Genomic DNA, 27,222 nt, shown 5'->3' on the forward strand with positions numbered 1-27,222 from the left:
AAAATAACTTTGCTGGATGGAGACAACTATAAATGCCTTTCAGGAGTCGAAAGTTGCATTAGCAAGCGCCACCATGCTGAGTCACCGGCGGATGGATCCGCCACCTGCCTTATCAACAGATGTGTCTGACATGGATGTAGGAGTGCTAGAACAATATGTAAAAAAAAAATGGAAGCCACTAGCATTCTTCAGCTGACACCTTTGCCATGCAGAGACCAAATACTGTACCTTCGATAAGGAGTTGCTGGTGTTTTATCTGGCAGTCAGGCACTTTTGGTACTTCCTGGTTTATGGTTTACAGACCATAAACCATTAACTTTCGCTTTCAGAAAAGCTTTGGACCCTTGGTCAGCCTGCCACTTATCCTACATTTCAGAGTTCTCTACGAAGATAGAGCACATCTCCGGAAAAAGAAATGTGGTGGATGATGCTCACTCCTGTGCCACTTTCAACAAGTATGTGCACTTTCCCAAGGTTTTGACTATTTCACCCTAGCAGAAGCTCAATGGCAAGATGCAGAGATAACTGATTACAAGATGGCCATTACAAACCTGCAGCTCCAGGACATGGCTTTCGGACCTAGGGCAATACGTTACTTTGCGATATCTCGACTGGACAACCATAGCCTATCGTTCCTGCCTTGTGGAGGCACCATATTTTACACCATTCATGGCCTATTGTATCCCTCCATTAGGTCAACGGTCTGCCTCACATCTGAAAAATTCATCTAGCACGGCCTGAATAATGATGTCATTCACTGGGTGATGTGTGTATGGACTGCCAGAATCAAAGGTACAAAGGCCAAAATGCTCCACTCCAGCCATTCAAACCACCAAAGTGCAGATTCAACCATGTACACACCGATATCATCGGCCTGCTCTCAGTGTCCAAAGAATTCAGATATTTATTCACCACCATCGACAGGTTTACTAGATGGCCATATGCGGTTCCCATGGTTGATGCTTCAACTGAGTCATGCACAAGAGCTTTTGTTTTGTCCTGGGACTCTCATTTTGATCTGCCCGCATGTGTCACTTTGGGCAGAGGTCTGCAGTTTACCTCTGCCACCTGGAGCGCTTTATCCAGACTCCTAGGATGGTAGCTCCATCATATCTCAGCCTATCATCAACAGGCCAATGGTATAGTGGAGCAGTTCCATCGGCACCTGAAGGCAACAATTATGGTTCTGCTTACAGGGACCAGATTGGGCAGATAGACTTCCGTGAGTGCTACTAGGAATCAGAACAACACCAAAAGAAATCCTCATAATTGCAAGCAGAGGTGGTCTCTGGACCACCTCTGGTCATCCCTGGAGAGTTTGTGCCATCTCCTTGTGGATGGGATAACCAGCCATCAGTAACACTGTACAAGCTGCGGGAGTGGGTAGGAAAACTAGCTCCCATACCAGCTTCCAGACATGGCACACTATCTTCCTTCATTCCCAAGCAACTCTGAGATGGTGAGTATGTTTTCATCTGAAGGTGAAAATGGATCATCCCTACAAACACCTTACGAAGTGCTACAAAGCTCTAGGACAACATGCTTCTTAGACATTGGGGGACAACCTCAAACACTCACAGTCTGGTTAAACCTGCACACATCGACTGTGCCACACCCAACAGTTCCATGGAGTTGCCGACCGCCAAAGACAAATGTACTGGACCTTTCTGAGCTGGTTCTAAGGGGGTAGAGGGCCAGGAAGCAGAACTCCAAGTTCCAGCCAACTGGCTGCCAAACATCATGACGTCACAATGTGGGGGATGTCATCGGGGTGCGTGCCGCGGGGGTTTTAAAAAGGTTGCGCACATCTGTAAACAGTTTTGTTTGAACTTCCTCTTAACTGCGACTTGTTACCCTCTCCTCTCGGATTGCAACATCAGTGGCTATAGTGTTTCTATATACTTTTGATGAGTCACAAATAAATGGTTTCATTGGAAGGTTAAGGTTTTAAAATGCCCTTCATTTAAAAACTCTGTTTTTCCTGCCACTGATGTCACAAATGGTCCCTTGGATGAATGTTGTCCCAGCTATAAGTTATAATAGAAGATGTTTTGCTTTGATAAAATTCTGTTTATCCATTAAAATAATAAAAATTCGTCTGAGTGTAACTGAGAATTTATTGCTTAAAACCCTCACATGACTGATTTTAGTTTGGAGGCCTACTCATATTCATGAAACAATATGTATTTAATTATTTGAATAATTGCCCTGCATGTGTGTTATGCCTGATTGTGCACTTCAATGTTTCATGCAGAGGACTGGAGAACGCTCTTCAGATGAAAATAAATTTGACTTCAAAAATTGTGTGGTACACAAAGCTTAAAACAAATAAGAATACACTAGTTAATTAAACCAACTGTTGTTAACTATCACCAATAAGGTAGCTGATGGAGTTTAACTTATAAGGAGGGTAAAGTCTGCATCCTTGGGATTTCCCATCCTTTTCCCTATTTTGTTCAGCATTGATGATGCAATTTACTGTGAAATTGCTACATGGAAGGTTTTCCTTTTCAACAATAATTTTACACAAGGTCAAATTACATCAAAACGATATTTAATTCATGAAATAACATTTATAAAATTTATTCCTGAAGAATTTTGCACTGAGAATTCTTTTAGTATAATTTATTCATTGCCTACACTGAGGGTGTCGTACAATGCAAAGTTATCTTGATTTTAAGTTAGGGCTGTTGTGCAATCAAAAAAAAGTGGAATTAATTGTGATTTAAATGGAAAAGCAGCAAAAAAAATCTCATTTCTCAACTGAATGTCAATGGAAAATAATGGGGAGGACCAAGAGGTTAGAGAGGGAAAGGGTCCCTTCGCATCTCATAATATTTCTCTCTCACAGAGTTTGAACTTTCTTATAGTGAAAGAGATTGAGGCAGGATAGAGAGTGAGATTGAGGTTGGTTGGGTGGAAGTGTAAGTATGAAATAGGAGGTGAGACTGATGCTGAGAAAGAGAGAGTGGAATTATAAGTCTCACCTCCTATTTCATACTTACACTTCCACCCAACCAACCTCAATCTCACTCTTTATCCTGCCTCAATCTCTTTCACTCTTCCCCAATCTCTTGCTCACCCTCCTCCCTCAATCTCTCCCCATCCCAATTTCACACTTTCTCCCCACATGCTTATTTTCCCCTCTCACAACTAGTCTCACTCACCCCAAACAAACTCTCTCCCTTGCTCCCTTCTCTTTTTTTTTGGTTTATTTAAAAAATTACATGTAAGCATAAAATACATAAGAAAACCCTTCTAAATTGCTCCACATAACCCCTACCCCCCACCCCCAATCCCACCTCTCACTATCCCTCCCTTCCCCCCCAAGAGCTTAATATACACACAAAAAAAATATTGAAACAAACAAATAAAGTGGGTTAAATTTCAATTCATCATTTCAACAGTTCAAACAAAAATATTTAAAAAAAATTTACACCCAAATTCATACATTTCAAATACGGGGTCCACATTTTTTCAAAAGAGAAATAATTATTTCTCAAGTTATATGTAATTTTCTCTAAACATAAGCATGTTTGAATTTCATTATGCGACCTCTGTTTACTCAACTCTACATCATTTTTCCAAGTTACACTTCCAAGCTACTGCCAAACTCAATTGAATAAATGCAATCCAAGATTTATCCAAACATACTGTTAATGGATTCATATATCCTAATAAACACAACCATGGATCCACATATAAATCTATTTGAAATCATTCTCGCAAAAATTTAATAATCTTTTCCCAAAATGGTTTAACCTTTTGACAATTCCACACAGTATGTGCAAAAGTACCTATCTGATCTCCACACCTAAAACACAAGTCAGAATCTCTAAAACCATACCTCTTTAACTTTTCAGGGGTTAAATATAACTGATGTAAAAAATGATAAGTAACTAAACTATAACGCACATTCACTAATTTTGTAACACTATGTAAGTATAAGTCAGACCATGCTTCCTCAGGAATAAACATAGCTAACTCCTGTTCCCATTTATCTCTTGTTTGCAACATACCTATCTTCTTCATTTTTGATTGTAACATCGAATATATTTCAGAAACAAACCCTTTCTTTCCCTTATCCATAAGCAATATTTCAAACTTCGATTGTGTTGGTAATACCATTTCTCGACCAAATTTATTCATTAAAAATATCACATACTTGATAATATGCAAACAATGTATTTTGTGATATCCCAAACTTCTCCCTAAGCCTATCAATGAAAGAAATAAATTTGCCTCAAAACAATCTTCAATTAATACCAAACCATTTAAGTCCCATTCTTTCAAATGAGAATTATGCATTGAAAAAGGAATCAAGCGATTTTGATATAATGGAGTTTTAATTGAACATACTTCTTTCGAACCAATAAGTTGGTTCCATTTACTCCATACTTTAAATAAATGAGTTAAAACAGGTATCTTATATGTTTGTAAAAGGAATAAATTCCATTTATATGTGAAATTATGTATTGATCTTTCTTGTATCTGATCCATTTCAACATAGGCCCACATCAGTGGTTGATCAGTATCAAACAATCTACGAATAAACTTCAACTATATTGCCTGATAATAATTTTGAAAATGTGGAAATTGAAGGCCTCCCAAATCATATGACCATGTCAACTTTTGCATCGATACTCTGGATAATTTACCTTGCCATAAAAAAGAATGTATCACTTTATTTCATTCTTTTTAAAAATTCCCTGGTACCGGACACAGAATTGATTGAAACTAATACTGAATACACAGGTGTATATTCATTTTAATACAATTTACTCAACCAATTAATGCCAATGGTAAATCCTTCCATCAATTTAAATCAGATTTAATCTTATTTAACAAAGGTAAATAATTTAAACCATACAAATTCTTAAATGTCTTATCAATAATTACACCTTAATATTTAATCTTCTCTGACCATTTAAATTTAGTAATTTGCATACAATCTGAATAATCCTCTCATTTTTATCCCAGTTTACTTTATACCCTGATATTGACCCATAATATTTTGACAAATCTTAGGTTTAGATAAATATATCAACACATCATCTGCAAATAGATTAATTTTATACTCTCGTTGCCCAATCATAATGCCTTGAATATTTACATTTTGTCGAATTGCCTGGGCTAAAGGTTCTATAACTAATGCAAATAAGGCTGGTGAAAATGGACAGCCCTGTCTAGTTCATCTATACAAAGTAAATACTTGAGAAATCTGACCATTTGTCTCCAAAAGGATTCATATATAATGCCTTAACCCAACCAATAAAAGATGGTCCAAATTTAAATATCTCCAACACTTTAAATAAAAATTTCCACTCAACTCAATCAACGGCTTCCTCAGCATTTAATGCTAATATCATTGGTTGATTAATTTGCTGTCTTGATGCATTAATTGTTGTAAGTAATTTAGTAATATTATCAGCTGAATATTTTTGATAGACCCTGCTTGATCTACATGAACCAATTTCAGTAAAAAATTAGCCAGTTTATTTGCTAAAATTTTTGCTACAATCTTATAGTCTACATTAAGTAAAGATATAGGGGTATAAGAACCAATTTTCACTGGAACTCTATCTTTCTTTGGTATAACTGTTATCAATGCTCTCGAAAATGATTAAGGAAATAACCCACTATCTCTAACCTGCTTCAATACATCCATATATACTGGGAACAACAAATCATGAAATTCATTATAAAATTCTACCATAAATCCATCCTCACTAGGTGATTTACCAATCATGTAATGCCTCTTTTAATTCAAAATCTGTAAATTGAGTATCTAACAATTTTCCATCTTGCTCGTCCAAAGAAGATAAATTCAAATTAGACAAAAAAGTGTCAATCTGTTCAATATCCACATTAAATTCAGATGCACATAAATCTTGGTAAAAGGTGCACAATTCTTCATTAGTCTCCTGTGATTTATAAGTAACATCAGAATTTCCATGAATTGCATTAATTGTTCTGGAGGTTTGTTCAATTTTCAACTGCCATGCTAATACTTTATGTGCTTTTTCACCTATCTCATAATACCATTGTTTTGATCTCAAAAGCAATCTTTCATAATTAGAAGTTTACTTCGTATTATAATAAAGTTTCAAATTAGATAACTGTATCTTATTATCTTGGTATTATTTTTCTCTATATCTTCAATCTCCTTCTCTAACTCAAAAAGTTCCACTGTATATTGTTTTTTCACTTTAGCCACATAACTAATAATTTGACCACTCAAATATACTTTTAAAGCTTCCTACAATGAAAATTTACTCTGTATTGATCACCCATTTTTCTCCAAAAAAAGTTTAATCTGATCACTTAAAAACAAAACATATTCAGGTCAGCTTTTGGCCAGCTTAGTTTTCTTAACTCTCTCCCTTGCTCCCTTCTTCACAATCTCTCTCTCTCTGTGACCCTCCCCTGCTCACAATCTCTCCTCCTTCACAATCTGTTGCATTATTTGCCCTCAACCTCCCTTCCTTTCCCCCTTCCATTTCAGTCACTTCTCCTCACCCTCCCATCTGCTTCCTACCTATCACCTCTCTCTCCCTCCATCTTTCATGCTCCCTTGCTCTCATTACCTCTCTCGATCTCCCACTTGTTACACCTCCTCAATCTTTATCTCCTCGCTGTCACAATCTTTGTCTCCTCCCTTCCTTTGATTTGCTTTTATCTATCTTCTCCCTCTTTATATTTCAATCTTTAAATCACCTCTCTTTCATAATCTTTTTCTTCCCTCCCTCATTCAAACTTTTTTCTCTCAAGGTCTCAATTTTTATTTACTCTCTCTCTTTCAATTTAGACCATTGGATATAACGCAGGAACCAGCCCTTTGACTAATTGTCTGCACTGAATATGAGGCCCAATTTATACTAAAACTTTGATGCTTGCACATAATGCACATTTCTCAGTGATCTGCATATTCATGTGTCTATATGGAAGTCTCTAAAATAACTATTGTATATGCTTCCACCACTACTTTTTGCAACCTGTTTAAAGCACATACCAGACTCTGTGGCAAGCATACTATGTTATCTTCTTTACCATCCCATCAACTTGCACACCTACTTTCAAGGATCTTAAAATTTCAATCCCCAAATCCATTTACATGTTAATGCTTTTAAGTCCTGCCATTGGCTTCGTACATTCCCCTGATATTTGAGACCCCACCTGAAATGCAACACCTCACAAATGTCTGGATTAAACACCTTTATCACTCAATCTTTATCTTCTCTCTCAATTTTTCAATCTTCTTTCTTCTCAATCAATTTTATATCTCCTATCCCAATTTTTCCAATCTTTATTTTCTCTCTGAATCAATTTCTTTGTCCTCCCAATTTTTATTGCCCTCTTTCACAATCTTTACCTCTCTCAGCTACCATCTTCTCTCTTAATTTTTAGCTTTCCTCTCTCTCACATGAAATTTTCCTTCTCCTCTTTCTCTCATACATTCTTGAGCTCTCTTCTCTCTCAGTCTCCCTCCTCTCCATCACAATCTCTCTCTCAATCTTTATCGCCTTTTCTTTCAGTTCTACTTTTGTTTTACAGTGCAGAGCAGAAAATCAGAAGGTTGTTTCCTTATAAACTGAAATGTGCATGTTTGTTTCCATTTAATTTGCTCAATGATGTGGAGGGTCATCAATGATTTATTTTATTATTCTTTTCCACACAGATTCACCCAGCGGCAAAGGAAACATGAGAGCTTGAAATAATGTTCCCAGTTCCTGCTGTGACCCCATCTGCTACTGAGTTTGCATGCTCAGCCGCCCTCACAGTATGCTCCCTCTGCCAACTAAACAAACATGTTTTACCCCAAATATTTTTGGAATTCTTTCATTTTCAAGTTGCCTCTGTGAACTAAATCAATAAATTTGCCAGATTATGATAATCTTTAACCAATTTTACATTGAAATAAATCGGCAAATGCTAACTTATTGCAAATCTCTTTGCAATAACTTATTTGCACTAATTTGCAATTAATAAATTTCATAACAGGGTGGATTTCTTTTAAATAATGCTTGATACCTCAACAAGAAAACTAACCAAATGAAATACTGTTACCGCTCAACACAAAAATGGTTGAAGCACTCACCATTGTAAACAAGTTGAAAGCCTTCATCAGTTGCCTCAGAGTCGGTATTAAACTCCAGCCACAGGTGATTGGATGTGCTGCTTAATGTCATACCCAGCATTCCAGTGTAAATGAACGCCCCCAGAAGATGAGCAGAATTGTCTTTTCCGTCATATATCTATTCAAATAGACAAATCAACAGATCAGTCACTATTAGAGTAACGCTTGGCCAAATGTGAGCAAAATAGAAAAATAAATTAATTAAGTGTTGGTGTATGTCGACAATGAGATAGACAACAGACTTGCCAAGGCAAATAGCGCCTTTGGAAGACTACACAAAAGAGTCTGGAAAAACAACCAACTGAAAAACCTCACAAAGATAAGCGTATACAGAGCCGTTGTCATACCCACACTCCTGTTCGGCTCCGAATCATGGGTCCTCTACCGGCATCACCTACGGCTCCTAGAACGCTTCCACCAGCGTTGTCTCCACTCCATCCTCAACATTCATTGGAGCGACTTCATCCCTAACGTCGAAGTACTCGAGATGGCAGAAGTCGACAGCATCGAGTCCACGCTGCTGAAGATCCAGCTGCGCTGGGTGGGTCACGTCTCCAGAATGGAGGACCATCGCCTTCCCAAGATCGTGTTATATGGCGAGCTCTCCACTGGCCACCGTGACAGAGGTGCACCAAAGAAAAGGTACAAGGACTGCCTAAAGAAATCTCTTGGTGCCTGCCACATTGACCACCGCCAGTGGGCTGATAACGCCTCAAACCGTGCATCTTGGCACCTCACAGTTTGGCGGGCAGCAACCTCCTTTGAAGAAGACCGCAGAGCCCACCTCACTGACAAAAGGCAAAGGAGGAAAAACCCAACACCCAACCCCAACCAACCAATTTTCCCTTGCAACCGCTGCAATCGTGTCTGCCTGTCCCGCATCGGACTTGTCAGCCACAAACGAGCCTGCAGCTGACGTGGACTTTTTACCCCCTCCATAAATCTTCGTCCGCGAAGCCAAGCCAAAGAATGTATACATGAAACAATGTGTCTGACAATAAATTCATTATCACTAATCATCAAATTTTTATTTTAATTTAGACATACATCATGGTAACAGGCCCTTCTGTCCCACAAGCCCATATCCCCCCCACCCCCAAAATGTACCAATTAAACTACAATCCCTGCATGTTTTTGTAGAGTGGGAGGAAACCAGAACACATGGAGGAAACCCATGAAGACAGGGGTAACGTACAAACTCCTTACAGACAGCACCAGTTTTCAATCCGGGTCACTGGTACAGTAATACCATGCACTAACTGTTACCCTATGCCAGATCTTTTTGAACTTCTGGTTGGATGCAATCTTATTTTGGAGCAGAAGCAATAATTGGCCTTTAGCAACTTTATGCAGGCATGAAAATCTTTTCTTTGAACTCAACCCAACCATTCAGGCCTTGTAGAAGGAAAAGAAGGGAAGTATTTATTGCAAGCTCTGCATTATTTATTTTGTTTGAACCACCATCTATAGATTAAAAACACACCAAAATGTTGGAGGAACTCAGTCGGTCTTTTCATTGTCTCTGAAGGAGACAAAGATACATTGTTGATGTTTCGGGTCTGAGCCCTTCTTCAAGGAATAAGCTGAATAAGCCAGAGGCAAGAAATCTCAGAAAGTCTCAGAATTCAAACAATGGGTGTTAATTGGATATGATAAGGGACCAGGTAAGAATTTATCATGTTTGTGCAAATGGAGATATAGAGATAGGGAAAAGTGATGAGGGAAGGGGTGGGGAGGTGGAGTTTAACAAAAGCTAGAGAAGTTGCTATTAATACCATTTGGTAGGAGGATGTCCAGTCAGAAGTTAACATGTTCCTCCTCCAATTTATGGGTAGTCTCAGACTGGCAGTACATGAGACCATGTTGGTAAGGGAATAGTACAGAGAACTGAAATGGATGGCCACTGGGAGATCTACGCTATTGCAGAGGACAAAGGCAAGGTGCTCACAAAGCAATCTCCCAGTCTGCTTCTGCCTCTCAGATGTGGACGAGATCACAAGAGTAGCACTTGATGCAGTAGATGACCCCTGCAGATTGACAAGTGAAATGTTGCTTCACTTTGAAGAACTGTTTGGGGCCTCAAATGGTGGTGAGCGAGGAGGTGTGGGCATGGGGATGACCCAAGGGGATGAGGTGTAGGGAAGGATGAGTGGACAAAGAAGTCACAGAAGGAGCAATCCCTGCGGAAGGTGGAAAGTGGAGGAGAGGGGAATATGTGTCTGGTGGTGGGATCATGCAGTTGGTTGTGGAAATGATGGAGGAGAATGTGTTGGATGTAGAGGCTGGTGGATGGTAGGTAAGGACAAGAGGAGGGGATGAAGGGAGTCAGGGCAGATGTGCAGGTAATGGAGAATGTGCGGGTGAGTGCCCAGTTGATGGTGGTAGAGATAAAGCCATTATATTTGAAGGAGGACGTCATCTCTGATGATTTGGCATGGAAGCCCTTATCGTTGGTGCAGATGCAATGGAGATGGAGGAATTGAAAGAATAGAATGGAATCCTTACAGGAGACAGGGTGTGAAAAGGTATCTGTGGGAGTTGGTGGGTTTATGGAAGATGTTAGACAAGAGTTTGTCTCCTGAGATGGAGCCAGAGAGAGATCCAGGAAAGGGAGAGTGCTGCGAGAGATGGACCATTAATTTGAGGCCAGGTCAGAAGTTGGCAGCAAAGTGGATGAACTCAACAAGTTCATCATGGGTACATGAGGCAGCATCAAAGTAGTGATCGATGTAGCAGAGGAAGAATTGAGAGGGGCCTTGCCCATGTAGGCTTGTAGCATGGAATGCTCCACATCACCAACAAAAGGCAGGAATAGCGGGGGTCCATGTGGGAACACATGGCTACCCCTTTAACCCAAAGAAATTAGGATGTCAAAGGAGAAATTATTGAGGGTGAGGAAAATTTCTGCAAGCTGGAGGAGGGTGGTGGTGGAGGGGAGCTGGTTGGTTCTATTTTCTAGAAAGAAATGAAGAGGCCTTCTGTATGGAGGATGGAGGTGTATAGGGATTGGATATCCATGGAAAATATGAGATGATAGAGTCCAAGGAATTGAAAGTTGTTGAATGATTGAGGGTGTGTAAAGTGTCCCAGATGTAGGTGGGGAGGGACTGGAGCATGGTGGGGTGGGGGGGGGGGGGTGGTTGGGAGGAACAAAATAGAAATTAATTTGTGAAGAATTCTCAAATAAAATAAACCAAGAACAAATTTAAGCTTTTAATCTATCAATTAAGAATTGGTTCTTCAACATGATTAAAATAGGTCACGTAACATTGTTTGTCAAAAGGGCCTGTACTGTGTGGTAATTTTCTATGTTCTAAAACTGAAGCTGAAATATCATTAAGGATGTAAGAATAAATCTATCTCTCCATTTCATCATTGTTAGAGATATTGACTCTCATAGTGATGCCATCTGCAAATCTACAGATGGAGTTGGGGTGGCTTTTGATCAGGAAGCTATGGGTATACAGAGAGGACTGAATACACAATCCATTGTTGAGGATGATCGTGGAGGAGGCACTGTCACTAATCCTCACTGCTTGCAGCCTGCAGGATGGAAACTCAAGGATCCAATTTCACATAAGGGTGCTGAGATGATGGTCATGTCACTTGGTGATCAGTTTATTTGGCGTTATTGTGTTGAAAGCAGAGTTGCAGTCTAACGTCTGTGTTGTCAGGGTGTTCCTGGGTTGAGTGTGGGACCAGGGAGATGGCATCTTTGGTGGACCTATTTTGGCAGTATGAAAATTGGAGTGGGTCAAGGGTGGCGAGCAAGCTGGAGTTAATGTGAGGCATGACCAACATTTCAAGGGCATCATCAAGAGTTTAAGCCCAATTTTATTTCAATCACGGTGTCTGCAGACTTTCATGTTTTACTCCCATCTTTGACTATAGCTCTGCTTTAAATTGCATAATTCCCCAGCAAACTCTTTGCCAATCTTGATGTTCTCAACCTCAGCATTCCTGCCCCCTTTGCAACTTCCTCTCTGACAGACAGCAATCAGTTAAGATGGGTAACAGCATCTCTGCCACGATCACACTCAGCCCACTATTATACTTCCTCTATACCCACAACAATACAGCCAACCCCATCTTCTGTTTCACTGATGACATCACCATTGTGGGTTGAATATCAAGTAATGCTGAAACTGAATATAGAAAGGAAATCAAAAGTTGAGGGGCACGGTGCCATGATAACAACCTCTTTCTCAACATCAGGAAGATAAAGGAGCTGATCATGGACTTTAGGAGAGGATGTGGAGCCCACCCTCCTGTCCACATCAATGGCACTGAAATGGAGACACGAGACCACTTCAAGTTCCTTAGATTATATATTTCCAATGACCTGATTTGGATCAACCACATAAAAACAATAGTCAAGAAAGTACCCCAACACATTTACTTTCACAGAAGCCAATGTAAATTTGGCACAGTCCCCTGTGCCCCTCAACAACTTCTAGACTCATACCATCAAAATCATCCTTCACAACTTGGCAGGGAAGCTGTTCTCCCCAAGATCAGAAGATACAAAACCTGGCAAATGCAGCTCTGAACATCATGCAAACTTGTTCCCCTACTTGAACTACATCTACACCTTCTGTTACTTAGGAAAGCTAGCCAAAATACTGAAGGACCCCTGACACACTTATTCATGCACCAACAGGCTTAAAGACATTTCCCCCAATAACTATCAGGGTCCTGAATAAACCTGATGAAAATTATCTGATGCTGCCCTTGCTATGTAGCCCTGTGCTCTTCTTACCCAGTAATTTTATACTTGCTGAATATCCCTTCTCATTGTACTTGACAATAAACTTAAAATTTAATACGTGACTGCAGAAAACTTTACCTCATCTCCGACGTAGTTAAAGCTAAGGGACATAGATAGTACAAAATAATTATTTCACAAGTATTGCGATCCACAATAGTTCAATAAGCTACCATGGCTCTCTCAATTTCATTCATTTTTATAAATTAACTGATCAGAAATAATTCATTGATAGTATTGTGTTAATGAAATACCCATAATCATACAAAGAATAAGAACTCTTGAAAATTTAGTAATTCTTTTTTTTTCCTCAGGTGTTGCTACCCTTCTGAAGAATTATTCATTTAAATTCAAAGCGTGGCTTTGAGCTCATTTTACTCCAAGTTCTGACAACTGTCATCGTTCATGTAAAACCTCTGGCAGATGTGAATCTATCCTTTACACTGAAATTCCATTGAATGTGACAGATTTGTCCCTTTAAATCACATACCGATATCCTGGGCCAGGCTACCCAGCTTACTGTCTTTCTGCTCCTTGGTTCTGATTAAGAACTCTGCTCTATACCAGGTCATGAACTGTGGACATTGCTGGATGAGTCATTGGTAAGGATGTACTACACTTAGAATTTGACAGTAGTATTATGTGGGAACACTTAACATTAAACTGCTCCCATTTGTCCAAGGAATCGGGAGTGTGTGTTGAAGTTCCTGTCTTGTAAGTGTTTTAATACCCATACATTACTGCACATCTGTAACAAAGAAAGAGAGAGAAAGAAAGAAGGTAACCACTGGTATCAGAGATCAATGTATCTGATGTGAATGCCTGTGTAGTTTTAGTATCATGTTACTTTGTGTCTTCCCCGATACGATTTCCCCGTGTGCTCTATAAAGGTTCCTCCTTGTTTGTTAACGTGTCTGGATTTCCTTCTCTGTGTACCCACAGAATCTGACTTTAATCTCACCTAACAATTGGGGCTGCGAGTAGGGTTCGACCTTCTTGTATGTGTTCCTGGAATGAGTGGGGAAAGGTGACGAATTACAGTGAAATTAATTTCAGCCCTTGTGCAACAGTCAAACTGGAATGACAGATAACAAATGGATATTTCCTGTAAGTTTACAACAATATTTATATTTACTGACAAGACATTAATAAAAAGCATGGGTACATTTCATTCAAAATTAGTTAAGAAAATGAGATCATCGGAATTCTCTTTCTGATCCAAAGATTCTGAAGGAACTTGAACAATCAGTACCACTGCTCTGGCTGCTGTTTAATTAGCAGTAAGTAGCCTGTCGTAATGGACAAGCAAAATGTACAAAATTATTATTCATCACCATTCTGTGAAACCTATTCTCTTTTTTTCTATTCGCATACAAAGTAACAAGAATCAGTACATTCTTTTTCCCTGTCAATGCTATTCACTGAGATAAGCAACTGCACAAAAGAAAATCAGAATTTAAATCTGTTTCGCTCAGGAAACATTCAAATGGAAATGATCACAGAATTGGATTTGAAGTGATTGCTTCTTATTACTGAAGTTGTTGAAACTCCACTTAATCAAACTTCATGCCATTACTCATCATTGAATCAATTCAATTGAGTTATCTTTATTTTCTTTCAGAGTAATTTCATCTGGATACCATTCTGTCATAAGGAAAGTCTAAAAGGTCAAAATCAGACCTGATAGGGAAAAATAAATACACCTGTGCAACATGTCAGAGAGAGTATTGTGTGCAATTCCTGTGATTCAGCTATCGGAAGCAAAACTGGAAGAGTACAGAAAAGATTCATGAGGATATTATTCCTCACAAGGATGTGAATGGGAATGGGGAGCTTGAGTAACAAGAAGTGGCTGGAAAAATATTGACATTTTTATCCTTGAACTAAGGAGGCTGAGGGATGACTTTATCGAGGTTAATCAATTCATTAAGGGCATATATAAGATAACATAGTCATTGTCTTTTCCTGGAGTAGTAGAGTCAAAAGTTTTTTTTTTCAATTGCTTTACAAAAGTCTTCATGTGTCGAAAAATGATAGGTTGGCGGAGTATTATTCATAATAATGTCTTGTGTAAACAAAAACATCTTTTAATCAGAATATTAATTGATATAATTAAAGTCCTCCTCAGCGACAAGATCTCCATCCTCAACCGATGGTCAGAACACTTCCAATCTCTTTTCAGTGCCAACCGCTCAGTCCAAGATTCCTCCCTGCTCCAGCTCCCTCAACAGCCCCCAAGGCTAGAGCTGGATGAGGTCCTCACCCTGGATGAGACATATAAGGCAATCGAACAACTGAAAAGTGGCAAAGCAGCAGGTATGGATGGAATCCCCCCAGAGGTCTGGAAGGCTGGCGGCAAAATTCTGCATGCCAAACTGCATGAGTTTTTCAAGCTTTGTTGGGACCAAGGAAAACTGCCTCAGGATCTTCGTGATGCCACCATCATCACCCTGTACAAAAACAAAGGCGAGAAATCAGACTGCTCAAACTACAGGGGAATCACGTTGCTCTCCATTGCAGGCAAAATCTTCGCTAGGATTCTACTAAATAGAATAATACCTAGTGTCGCCGAGAATATTCTCCCAGAATCACAGTGCGGCTTTCGTGCAAACAGAGGAACTACTGACATGGTCTTTGCCCTCAGACAGCTCCAAGAAAAGTGCAGAGAACAAAACAAAGGAGTCTACATCACCTTTGTTGACCTCACCAAAACCTTCGACACCGTGAGCAGGAAAGGGCTTTGGCAAATACTAGAGCGCATCGGATGTCCCCCAAAGTTCCGCAACATGATTATCCAACTGCACGAAAACCAACAAGGTCGGGTCAGATACAGCAATGAGCTCTCTGAACCCTTCTCCATTAACAATGGCGTGAAGCAAGGCTGTGTTCTCGCACCAACCCTCTTTTCAATCTTCTTCAGCATGATGCTGAACCAAGCCATGAAAGACCCCAACAATGAAGACGCTGTTTACATCCGGTACCGCACGTATGGCAGTCTCTTCAACCTGAGGCGCCTGAAAGCTCACACCAAGATACAAGAGAAACTTGTCCGTGAACTACTCTTTGCAGACGATGCCGCTTTAGTTGCCCATTCAGAGCCAGCTCTTCAGCGCTTGACGTCCTGCTTTGCGGAAACTGCCAAAGTGTTTGGCCTGGAAGTCAGCCTGAAGAAAACTGAGGTCCTCCATCAGCCAGCTCCCCACCATGACTACCAGCCCCCCCACATCTCCATCGGGCACACAAAACTCAAAACAGTCAACCAGTTAACCTATCTTGGCTGCACCATTTCATCAGATGCAAGGATCGACAATGAGATAGACAACAGACTCGCCAAGGCAAATAGTGCCTTTGGAAGACTACACAAAAGAGTCTGGAAAAACAACCAACCGAAAAACCTCACAAAGATAAGCGTATACAGAGCCGTTGTCATACCCACACTCCTGTTCGGCTCTGAATCATGGGTCCTCTACCGGCATCACCTACGGCTCCTAGAACGCTTCCACCAGCGTTGTCTCCCTCCATCCTCAACTTCCATTGGAGCGCTTTCATCCCTAACGTCGAAGTACTCGAGATGGCAGAGGTCGACAGCATCGAGTCCACGCTGCTGAAGATCCAGCTGCGCTGGATGGGTCACGTCTCCAGAATGGAGGACCATCGCCTTCCCAAGATCGTGTTATATGGCGAGCTCTCCACTGGCCACCGTGACAGAGGTGCACCAAAGAAAAGGTACAAGGACTGCCTAAAGAAATCTCTTGGTGCCTGCCACATTGACCACTGCCAGTGGGCTGATATCGCCTCAAACCGTGCATCTTGGCGCCTCACAGTTTGGCGGGCAGCAACCTCCTTTGAAGAAGACCGCAGAGCCCACCTCACTGACAAAAGGCAAAGGAGGAAAAACCCAACACCCAACCCCAACCAACCAATTTTCCCCTGCAGCCGCTGCAACCGTGTCTGCCTGTCCTGCATCGGACTTGTCAGTCACAAACGAGCCTTCAGCTGATGTGGACTTTTACCCCCTCCATAAATCTTCGTCCGCGAAGCCAAGCCAAAGAATTGATATACGCTGAACTGCCAATTTAAAAATGCTATTTGCTTTTTTTAAAATATCTACACATTTTCAGTTGTCAACAAATCAAAATAAATGAAATTTCCTTCTTTTTCAATTTTTTTATAACATTGAAAGTTCGCATCCAGAGTACATACTAAAATCGCAAAAGTTACATTAACACTGAAATCATATCATTTCATCCAAGGTACTCCACATTTTAATCAAGCAGATTATATTGTATTGATAATTTATTATTTTATTTATAAAAGTAAAATCTAAATGCAGTACCAAGAAAGAAGCCATTTGGCCCCAAAAAAGACAGAATTCTTATCAGAGAGATAAATTACCTCATCAGTCAACATTTCTACCTTCATAACAAATCAAAGATTATAAACATCATTCAAAAATTGCCCCCACACTGTTGGGACAACATGCAAAACTAAGATTTTTGCTACAGCTCGATCACAGCCGAATAAATTGAACTCTAACACTGAAAATTGTGCTTGCCTGGCACATGCATCTTAATTTTAGTAAGTTGAAAGCTAATGCGAAAAAAAGGAGGTACACCAGCAGCTTTTGTAACAGCCATGCTACTGCTGGTCTGGATTCACAGAAAGTCGGGTGCCATGACATGGTGCTCCCCAGTGGGGTTCAATCAGTCAGTCCGACTGCCATCGGCTCCAGAGAGGCTTTAAACAGCATGTTAAATAAGCCAATGGTGTTTATTTTAAAATCTGAAACTGCAGGGTAAGGCCCTAAGATGACACTGCCTATGATGGGCACCATCCACAAGGAGTTTCAAACTCCAAGGAAGCAGAGCACCATAAAATGGGAAGAAGAGGAGACGACCCAACAGGGCAATGACCACGTCGATGGACCAGCGAGAGGTTCTGCAGCTGAAGAACCAGGCAGGCAGCAAGTTGCTGGTGACTTGAGGTGAGGAACCCACACAGGCTGTGGGCTCCCGGTGACTGCATTCAAGGGACTCAACAGGGTCAGCGCCAGAACAAGTGATTGAGGGGGGGCATTAGGATAACTGGGGTGGGGGCAGGGCACATTCTGACAGTTGCAGCCTCGCTCAGCGGGCAGGGTGCTGGTGGTAGCCTACCTGCCAAACGGATGTAACCCTCCTCCGTCCCTCTGACGTTGCAGCCGAAAATGCTGCTTTTATTGCGTGGAGAGTCAATAGAGTGTGTCAAGCTAGACGCTAGTGGTGCTTGATGGACTCTAGTGACGGGCTGGGATGGGTCTGATGGCGAGCAATGACTGCGACCTCATGGGTGGGGGGCTATGCCCACGAATGCACCCCACCCCTAGACGCAGACCCTGGACTCACATCAGGCTGTGAACTGATGGAGTTTTGAGATGGCTGGAGGGGTACCAGGTATTGGAACTGGGTCCTGGAGACTCCCTGATCATGTCAGAGGTTTGGATCTGGACTCGGGTTACTGATAGTTTGGACTTAAGGCTGTGTAGCTGTGGGTGCACTGGAGGCAAATCCATGGACACTCAGTGACACTGGGGAGACTCTCTTTGGCTTCTCTTTCAGCTAAAAGGGGTCCTGGGCAATTTCTGCTGATAGCAAATCTTTGTCTGCCTCGTAGTAGAGTAAAGGAAATTTTGTGTATTATCACATTTGTTTCATTACATGACAAAAAATAATCTTGAGCGCATGGTCAAATTTATTCAATGTATATAAAATGTAAAATATAACTTTCCCCATCTGGTTGCATTGATGTTAGGTTCAGAAAGACAAATACAGAGAGCAGTGTTAGAAGTAGAAATCTATTTCTGCAATGCATTTCCTCAATGAACAGAAATGTATGTTGTCTATTTTAAAATATGCAACAGATTCAATAAATACTCAAATTAAAACAGTTGAGAACTCTGATGGAAAGCTCATGAAGCCCCATGATCAGTGATACAGCCAGACACAATTTGACTGTGAGGTTTGTTACACCATTTTGCTGCCAATAATCTTGACATTGACAACTTGCTTCCACTTCACTTTAGTCCTGGGTGCCAATATTCAAGCAAACACCAGGTGCAATGTGATGCCCTGTGCTCATTACAATTAATCAGAAGAAGCTCAACATCCAATTTCCATGGAGCTATTAAAGAAATCTCTTGGTGCCTGCCACATTGACCACTGCCAGTGGGCTGATATCGCCTCAAACCGTGCATCTTGGCGTCTCACAGTTTGGCGGGCAGCAACCTCCTTTGAAGAAGACCGCAGAGCCCACCTCACTGACAAAAGACAAAGGAGGAAAAACCCAACACCCAACCCCAACCCACCAATTTTCCCCTGCAACCGCTGCAACCGTGTCTGCCTGTCCCACATCGGACGTCAGCCACCAACGAGCCTGCAGCTGACGTGGACATTACCCCTCCATAAATCTTCGTCCGCGAAGCCAAGCCAAAGAATTCACCTACAATTTCTTAAGCACAATCAGTGGCTCAATATCAGTTATCTTATATATATTAAACCTGTTAATGATGATGAAAATGTGCTTTGATGAGTCTTGACTAAGAATGATTTTATTTTCAATTGATTAGTCTGTGCTCAAGAATTAATTGAAAAGCACAGTTTTATTATGGTTCAATTGGCAATCTGATAACACAAATTTAAATTTAGGAAATTGATGACTATAAACATATGCGTGTGAGGGAGAGAGAGAGAGATTGCACTCTGATAATCAGTTTTGCGCTGTGTCAGCAAGAAACTTAGCAAAGTGGCACAAATGTCCTAGCGCATTATAGTGTGGGCAATTTAAGGCAAACCTGAATTCTTCTACAATTTCACAGAGCTATTGCAAAATTAAATAAACCTAAAGTTGCAGATGTACCACTGTTTACAAATCAACAGGATGTCTTGGGCCAACAGCAGAATGATCATCTCAACTTGCATTCTTTATAGAATGTGAAAATCAGGCATGACAGAGCCTGCATCATGGAAAAAAAATGATTTAAATTCTATAGTTGGAAATAAAATTCAGATATATCAACTGTCTATGATGTTTTCCCATTGGTAAACCTGTGGTCCTTTTAGAACTAAATTTTTATTTTCAAATTTAATTTGACAAAGATGTGGTGCTCAGTCTATAAGTAATTCTCCAAGCTATGGGAGTTGGTTTAATCTTTAATAGCATTCTGCAGCTTATTGTTCAGTCACTGGGCATGAAAATATTAATTATCTTTTGTTATGTCTCAGACCAGCACCAATAGAATTCGTCGAGACTGTTATTTTTAAAACAATATTTTGATGAGTAATTACTAATATTATAACACTTTAAGTAACTTAACTCCCCACTTTGTGCAAATATACGTGTGCGTGAGAGCGAGAGAGACCCAAAACCGTCAGAGCTTAGGCATAATTCTGGAAAGTCATTCCAAAGTCAGTCTTAGAAATCCAATGTTGAAACAAAGACTCTTAAACTGATGCAAAGAAGTAATCATGAAGGAGGTAGAAGAGACTGTGTGACCAGACTGCCAAAAAATTATGAATCCTTGTCGAGTTTCTTCCAGAAATAAAGTCCTTTCAGATGAGTGGTTGTCACAACTCCCCTTTTCCTTTCGTAGGGGAACTGAAATGTGTGACTTCCACAAAGATTCTAAAACTCGGGCATGGGTCAATCAAAGTGACCTTTTCTTTGGTCACGGCATGGTTCAATAATTCCCCTGACAGGGAGAATCACCATACTGAGCTAATCCAGCATAGTGTTTCTTCAGACAGTTGCTGATTACAAAGTGCTGTTCCTTTAAAATGGCTGCTGATCACAAAGTATGCTGTTCTTTTAATGATCTTCATTTACATGACTTTCTCCACCTGTGTCCCTGGAAAGGCAATACATTTCCTCTCTTCTCTTCAAAAGTAGCGAAGTTGGTACAAGCTCTACAAGTAGCTGCAACCCCAGTCTCTCCAAAGCTGTCACTCTTAAAGTGACAGCCACACTAAAATGAAATGGGAGCTTGTAATACATTATTATTGTTTATTTTCCAATTAACAAAATATATTCTGTCTGTTAATTATTGAGCAAATCTATGATTTCCATGGTAATATCTAAGCTGGGCATGAGAGATTGGAAAGAGACAACAGAGGCTGCAAATTGCACAGCTCTATTTCTTAAAAGTGCTTCTCAATTCTCATTAATTAATGTCTGTATTTTCAGATATTGAATTAGAAGAGTTTGCACAGCAGTGTAGCAAAAAGTTATGCTGCTCTAGCTTTAAGTTCATTTGTCACAAGATACCTTGTACTGTGAAGAGGGACTTCCATGAATAAATCAACAGATTATTTACAATGAAAAGGAAGGTCATTTAGCACAAAGCACTCTTATGGAGTTCATTCAGGAGCCCGATGGCTACATGTAAGAAAGTATCTTTAGGCCTGTTGATGTATGATTTCACTTTCTTAAGCCTTCTCCCCAATGTTTGGAGGGAAAAGAGAGCATAAAATGTGTGATAGGTCTTTCAATTCGTTGGCTGCCTTTCCAAGGAGTCCATGGAGGGAAGTTTTCATTTTGTTCTGAGCTGCATTCACTACATTCTGCAGGTTCTCCTGATTATGAGCATCCCAGCTTACATAATGCACTATGAAGCTTACGAGGCTACTCCTGTAGAGGTTGTTGAAGCACAGGGAAACATATTGAACTTCCTTAGTCTGCTAACAAAATAGAGACTTTTTGTGCTTCCTCGATTTTCCCATCAATGTGCTTGTGCCAGGTCAGGTGATATGAGATATTTTTTCTAAGATTCTGAAGATAGCTACATCCATTCTGTGCCAATAATGTGGACAGAGGTGCAGACTCTGCCCCCTCTCCTTAAGTAACTGCTCACCTCCTTCATTAATGTTGAGAGATAGATTGTCACATTGGGACCATGGCACTAGACGTCCAACCACATTCCTGCATTAGCTCCCATCATTATTTGACTGTGGTGTTATTGACAACTTTGAAGGTGGAACTGGAACTACATCTATAGCTGTAAAATCCTGGGTGTAGAGGGAGTAGAGTCGTGGACTGATTACACATCCTTCAGGAACGTTAGTGTTAAGTGTGATCCTGGAGATGACGTTCTTACCCATCCTCACTGATTGCAGTCTGTTTGACAGGAAGCGATGGATCTAGTCGCGGAGGAGGATGCTGAGGCCAAGATCCTGAAGTTTGCTGGGGACAATGGTATTGACTGTCGTCTATGTGCACTCATCTCGCATCAGTGCCCGTGGTTTCCAGGTGTTCTACAGCTAAGTGGAAAGTTAGGGAGATAGCATTTCCTCTGCATCTGTACGAACAATAAGCAAGTTAAAGCCAGTCAAGGCTGGCTGGCAGGCTTGAATTCATATGAGCAGCTCAAAGCACTTTATGATGGTGTACGTCAGAGCCACCAGTCAGTAGCAATTTATGCCAGTTATTATGCTTTTCTTTGACATTGGTATGATGATGGCCTTCTTGAAGGGGACCTTGACTTTTAGAGGGAGCGATTAAAGTAGTCTTGAATAGCAGACCCTGTTCAACGGGATGTTCTGTTCTCGCTGTTGAGCATCAGGCTTTGGATACTATATAGTCTATGTTGCTGAAGGACTCAATAAGTTTTCTGACTGACAGTTAGTTTGGTACTCCAGTTACAATGTATAAGTGGCCAAGTTATGCAAGCTTAAAATCTATCACTTCACTCTATTAAATCGTGAATAAGGCTATGCACCAAATTAAATCCACTGTTGCCTCATCGGTTAAGTTATAGACAGCATTTTCAGCAACTGCATAATTTTCATTGAACATTTGTCAATTTGAAGATAAGCAGGTGTGCCGATACATGCCACAGTGGTGCATCAAATCTGGTGGAGCTGCTTCTAGCAGCTCCCATGATCTGAATCCAATGCTGACCTCTGGTGCTATCTATGTGGAGTTGCACATTCTTCCTGAGAATAGCTGGGCTTCTTCTGAAACTCTTTCCCAAGAACCCATGAGACTTTTTTTTTCTTTTTTCAATAAACTGTTTTAATTTTCTCTCTTTGATTAAACTTATGTTCAACTGTATTAATATGTCCGTCCAAGTTGATGTCAGAATAATTAATTCAGTATTTATCCCAGTTTATATTGTGTGGTAATGCGTGGAATAAAATGTGAAAGCATCTACAAAGAATGGAATTTCTGGATGTAAAATGGCACGTGGGTAGTCTTTCCGCTTGAACACAAATTGCACCCGATGATTCATCTCGTTATGAGAAATTTATCATGGGCCAATGGAACTGTGTAACTTTAAGCAAACTTAATTTCCAATTGAAAAAGTTCAATCACAAATACAAACAAAAAGATAATTTACTGTTTGAACAGTGGAGCTGAAAAATCCAAAAATATCATTATTATGAAAATATTTTGCACATCAGGATTTAAACCAAATACATTTGAAAAGCTATGGGAAAACCACTGACCTGTTACGTGTATTGAGGAAGAATTCCTGAGTAATTTAAAACAAATGGTTTGGAACTTTATTGAGAGAGTTCACATCTATCTTTATAAATTTTAATATAATGAAAAGATTGCTGATGTTTAATTTGAGCAGAGATGGACTTATAATTGAAATTCTATGACGTCAAGTGTAGCGTCAAAAAAAGATGAAACAACTGGAGGGAAAACAAACACCTTTATTAGCTTATAAATATGGGTAGGGTCTCACAGTGGTCTTTGGAAGGGTTCTAGGTTTAGGCAGGAAACCATGGGAATATGTGAGCAGATGGGGGCGGAGCCAGCCATCAGCACAGCACGCTACCAGTGAATCCCAGTTCACTGCGGTCAGCAAAAGCTTGCACAATTTTAAGCCAATTGTACAGAGAAAATGTTGAACCAAGCAGAGGCTTCAAACCATATAACATTCCATGTATAAATTAAAAGAAAATCCTAGCTCAAAGTTAAGCACAAGTGCTGTCAGTTGTAGAAGTGATCAACCAAGCTATTCAAATAAAGAATTACTTTGGCTCAAGGAAAAATAATGTACAGGTTGACAATGAGAGAGCAAGCAAGTAGATCAACTATTGCATTCCACAAAACACCCAGTTACAATTTCATGAATGGCCTTCTTCTTTAATGCAAATTGTTTATTATTTTAAAAGTTCTGCCTTTGAATGCTCCCTTGTTTTGGGTTATTTTTGCACATTAAAGATAAATTCTAGTGTTAATAATTGGTCAAGAAATGGGCAGTGTTCCCCTGAAATGAATGTTTGATATATCATCTTCCATTATGCTGTCATTATGAGTAATCTAAATATTGTTACCTCAATTATTATATTGATGAGGTCAATACAAACATGTATGAATGACTTATAACATATTATAGATGACACTTTAAAAGTTCTAGTAATTTTCCAATTTGAAAACATATCATCTTCTAGGTAATGTAAGTTTTGACATTCCAAATTACAATCTTATCACTCCAATAAATCAAACGTCATATTTTCAGCTTTATGTCGCCTTTAATGAGTTGATATAACCATTTTGCATAACTTTGCATCAAGATTTTCATAACTTAAGTAAATAAACTATTCTGTATAATAACTATATTCTTTAAACAGTTAAACCAAAATTAAGATGATTAAAATGAAATAAGATGATTAATATGATAAGAGACAATAATAAGATGAATTCAAAGAAAAATATTTCGATGCTTATGCCTCCTTCATGGTTCTTCTAAGAGTGAACTCAAGCTCCCCGTTTGCCCAGATATTACAACATATGACATCATAGTAACTATGGTAACACTACAAAAGTAATTTATCCTTAAAGGGAAAGTCATAAAATTAACAAAAATCGAAAACACAAGGTTTTTACCTTGACACATATTGTCTAAATTTAATTATTGATTTAATTCCTGCTTTGCGGAAACTGCCAAAATGTTTGGCCTGGAAGTCAGCCTGAAGAAAACTGAGGTCCTCCATCAGCCAGCTCCCCACCATGATTACCAGCCCCCCCACATCTCCATCGGGCACACAAAACTCAAAACGGTCAACCAGTTTACCTATCTCGGCTGCACCATTTCATCAGATGCAAGGATCGACAATGAGATAGACAACAGACTCGCCAAGGCAAATAGCACCTTTGGAAGACTACACAAAAGAGTCTGGAAAAACAACCAACTGAAAAACCTCACAAAGATAAGCGTATACAGAGCCATTGTCATACCCACACTCCTGTTCGGCTCCGAATCATTGGTCCTCTACTGGCACCACCTACGGCTCCTAGAACGCTTCCACCAGCGTTGTCTCCGCTCCATCCTCAACATCCATTGGAGCGCTTTCATCCCTAACGTCGAAGTACTCGAGATGGCAGAGGTCGACAGCATCGAGTCCACGCTGCTGAAGATCCAGCTGCGCTGGATGGGTCACGTCTCCAGAATGGAGGACCATCGCCTTCCCAAGATCCTGTTATATGGCGAGCTCTCCACTGGCCACCGTGACAGAGGTGCACCAAAGAAAAGGTACAAGGACTGCCTAAAGAAATCTCTTGGTGCCTGCCACATTGACCACCGCCAGTGGGCTGATAACGCCTCAAACCGTGCATCTTGGCGCCTCACAGTTTGGCGGGCAGCAACCTCCTTTGAAGAAGACCGCAGAGCCCACCTCACTGACAAAAGGCAAAGGAGGAAAAACCCAACACCCAACCCCAACCAACCAATTTTCCCCTGCAACCGCTGCAATCGTGTCTGCCTGTCCCGCATCGGACTTGTCAGCCACAAACGAGCCTGCAGCTGACGTGGACTTTTTACCCCCTCCATAAATCTTCGTCCGCGAAGCCAAGCCAAAGAAGAATTATTGATCCTCATTGCATGTTCTGGGTCCAAATTCTTCATATGTATTAAGGCAACGTTCTTTAATTGGTTAATATTTTATTTACCCAAATGAAGTTCCTCATCTGTTTCTTCCAGGGACGGGATAAGGTATGTGTTTTTATGTACATCAGAAGGTCTGCCGAGATAATTATGGTTATGGAAAGAGAACATATCATGATGGCAGGTATCAAAAAAGATGGGATAAATTTAAAAAAACCTTTAAGGTGTTAACTGATGACATTAGAGTGAATGGCAGCTTTCCCAGAATCAAGACTAGGAAAACACAAAAGTAGAAAGGCTTTATTCTCAAATGTGAATTGGTACTATGAGAGAATAAGATTTGCTCCACAAGCCTGAATCTACTGCATCACATTTTATTGCCTTCTGCCACTTTACTCCATGCTGTCAGCCCTCTAGTTGTAACTATGTAAAAGCAATCTGTTCATTCCACTTGATGCCTGAGCTAAAAAGAAAGTATAAACAGAGGTTCTCTTTTTTCTCTCTGCTTTCCAACAGCACAATGCTTTGTTTTGATTTGTTAGTTTCTTCTAACAAGTCAGCCAACACTTAGATACTTGTGCAATGGTGAATCTGTTCCCATTATAATCAGATTAACTGTGATGTAAAGAATAACAGTATTGGTGGGAGGGGCCAAGTGCTCTTATCTAGCTTCTAATTCTATCTGAAAACAGTAAACACCCAAACAACCATGGCAAGCAGCAGTACATTGGTAGATTATATGCATTTATCAAACACATATGTACTTTGAACTTTGTAATGAATTGCATTTACTGTGAATATATTTTGCATATACTATCATTTCACTTTAGCATTAAACTTAGATAATATCAAGCCTGAAGCTAACTCAGTTTTCTCTATATAATTCATTTCACCAGTTTATAAAGCATTTGTGAACTGACAGTAAAATGTGGCTTAGCAACTAAATACCAGCTCATATATTGTTGGTTGGCATGGTTGGCATAGCGGTTAGCAAAACACCTTTACAGTACCAGCAATCGGAACCGGACCTGGGTTCAAATCCCATGCTGTCTGTAAGGAGTTTGTATGTTCTCCCTATGTCTGTGCATATTTTCTCCAGGGTCTCTGGTTTCCTCTCACCCTTCAACAACATACTGGGTTGTAGGTTAATGGGGTTCAAATTGGACGGCATGAACTTGTAGGGCCAAAATGGCCCGTTACAATGCTGTATGTCTAAAAATGTTTTTAATTAAATTTAAATTTCTGCAAATATAACCATATAACAGTTTATGGCGCAGAAACAGGCCATTTCGGCCCTTCAAGTCCACACCGGTTCACTCAAACAACTCCACTAGATCCCCCCCCATCTATTCTCCACCCATAACCCTCCAACCCCCTCCTATCCATGTATATATCAAGCCTCCTCTTAAATGAAAGAATTGACTCTGCCTCAACTATTTCCTCCTGAAGATT

At 40.2% G+C, this 27,222-nt stretch overlaps 1 protein-coding gene across 4 annotated transcripts in view; it reads right to left on the bottom strand.

Annotated features, from left to right (window-relative positions):
• Positions 1-27,222, bottom strand: part of csmd3b (CUB and Sushi multiple domains 3b) — a 927,060-nt gene that overhangs the window by 380,895 nt on the left and 518,943 nt on the right. For all 4 annotated transcript variants that reach the window (XM_069920534.1, XM_069920535.1, XM_069920537.1 and 1 more), the window contains one exon: positions 8,099-8,255. In XM_069920534.1, coding sequence (XP_069776635.1) covers positions 8,099-8,255 — 157 coding nt within the window. The remainder of the gene's footprint in view (positions 1-8,098; positions 8,256-27,222) is intronic.

This window comes from Narcine bancroftii, chromosome 2, assembly GCF_036971445.1.
Source record: "Narcine bancroftii isolate sNarBan1 chromosome 2, sNarBan1.hap1, whole genome shotgun sequence".
Classification (NCBI taxonomy): Eukaryota; Metazoa; Chordata; class Chondrichthyes; order Torpediniformes; family Narcinidae; genus Narcine; species Narcine bancroftii.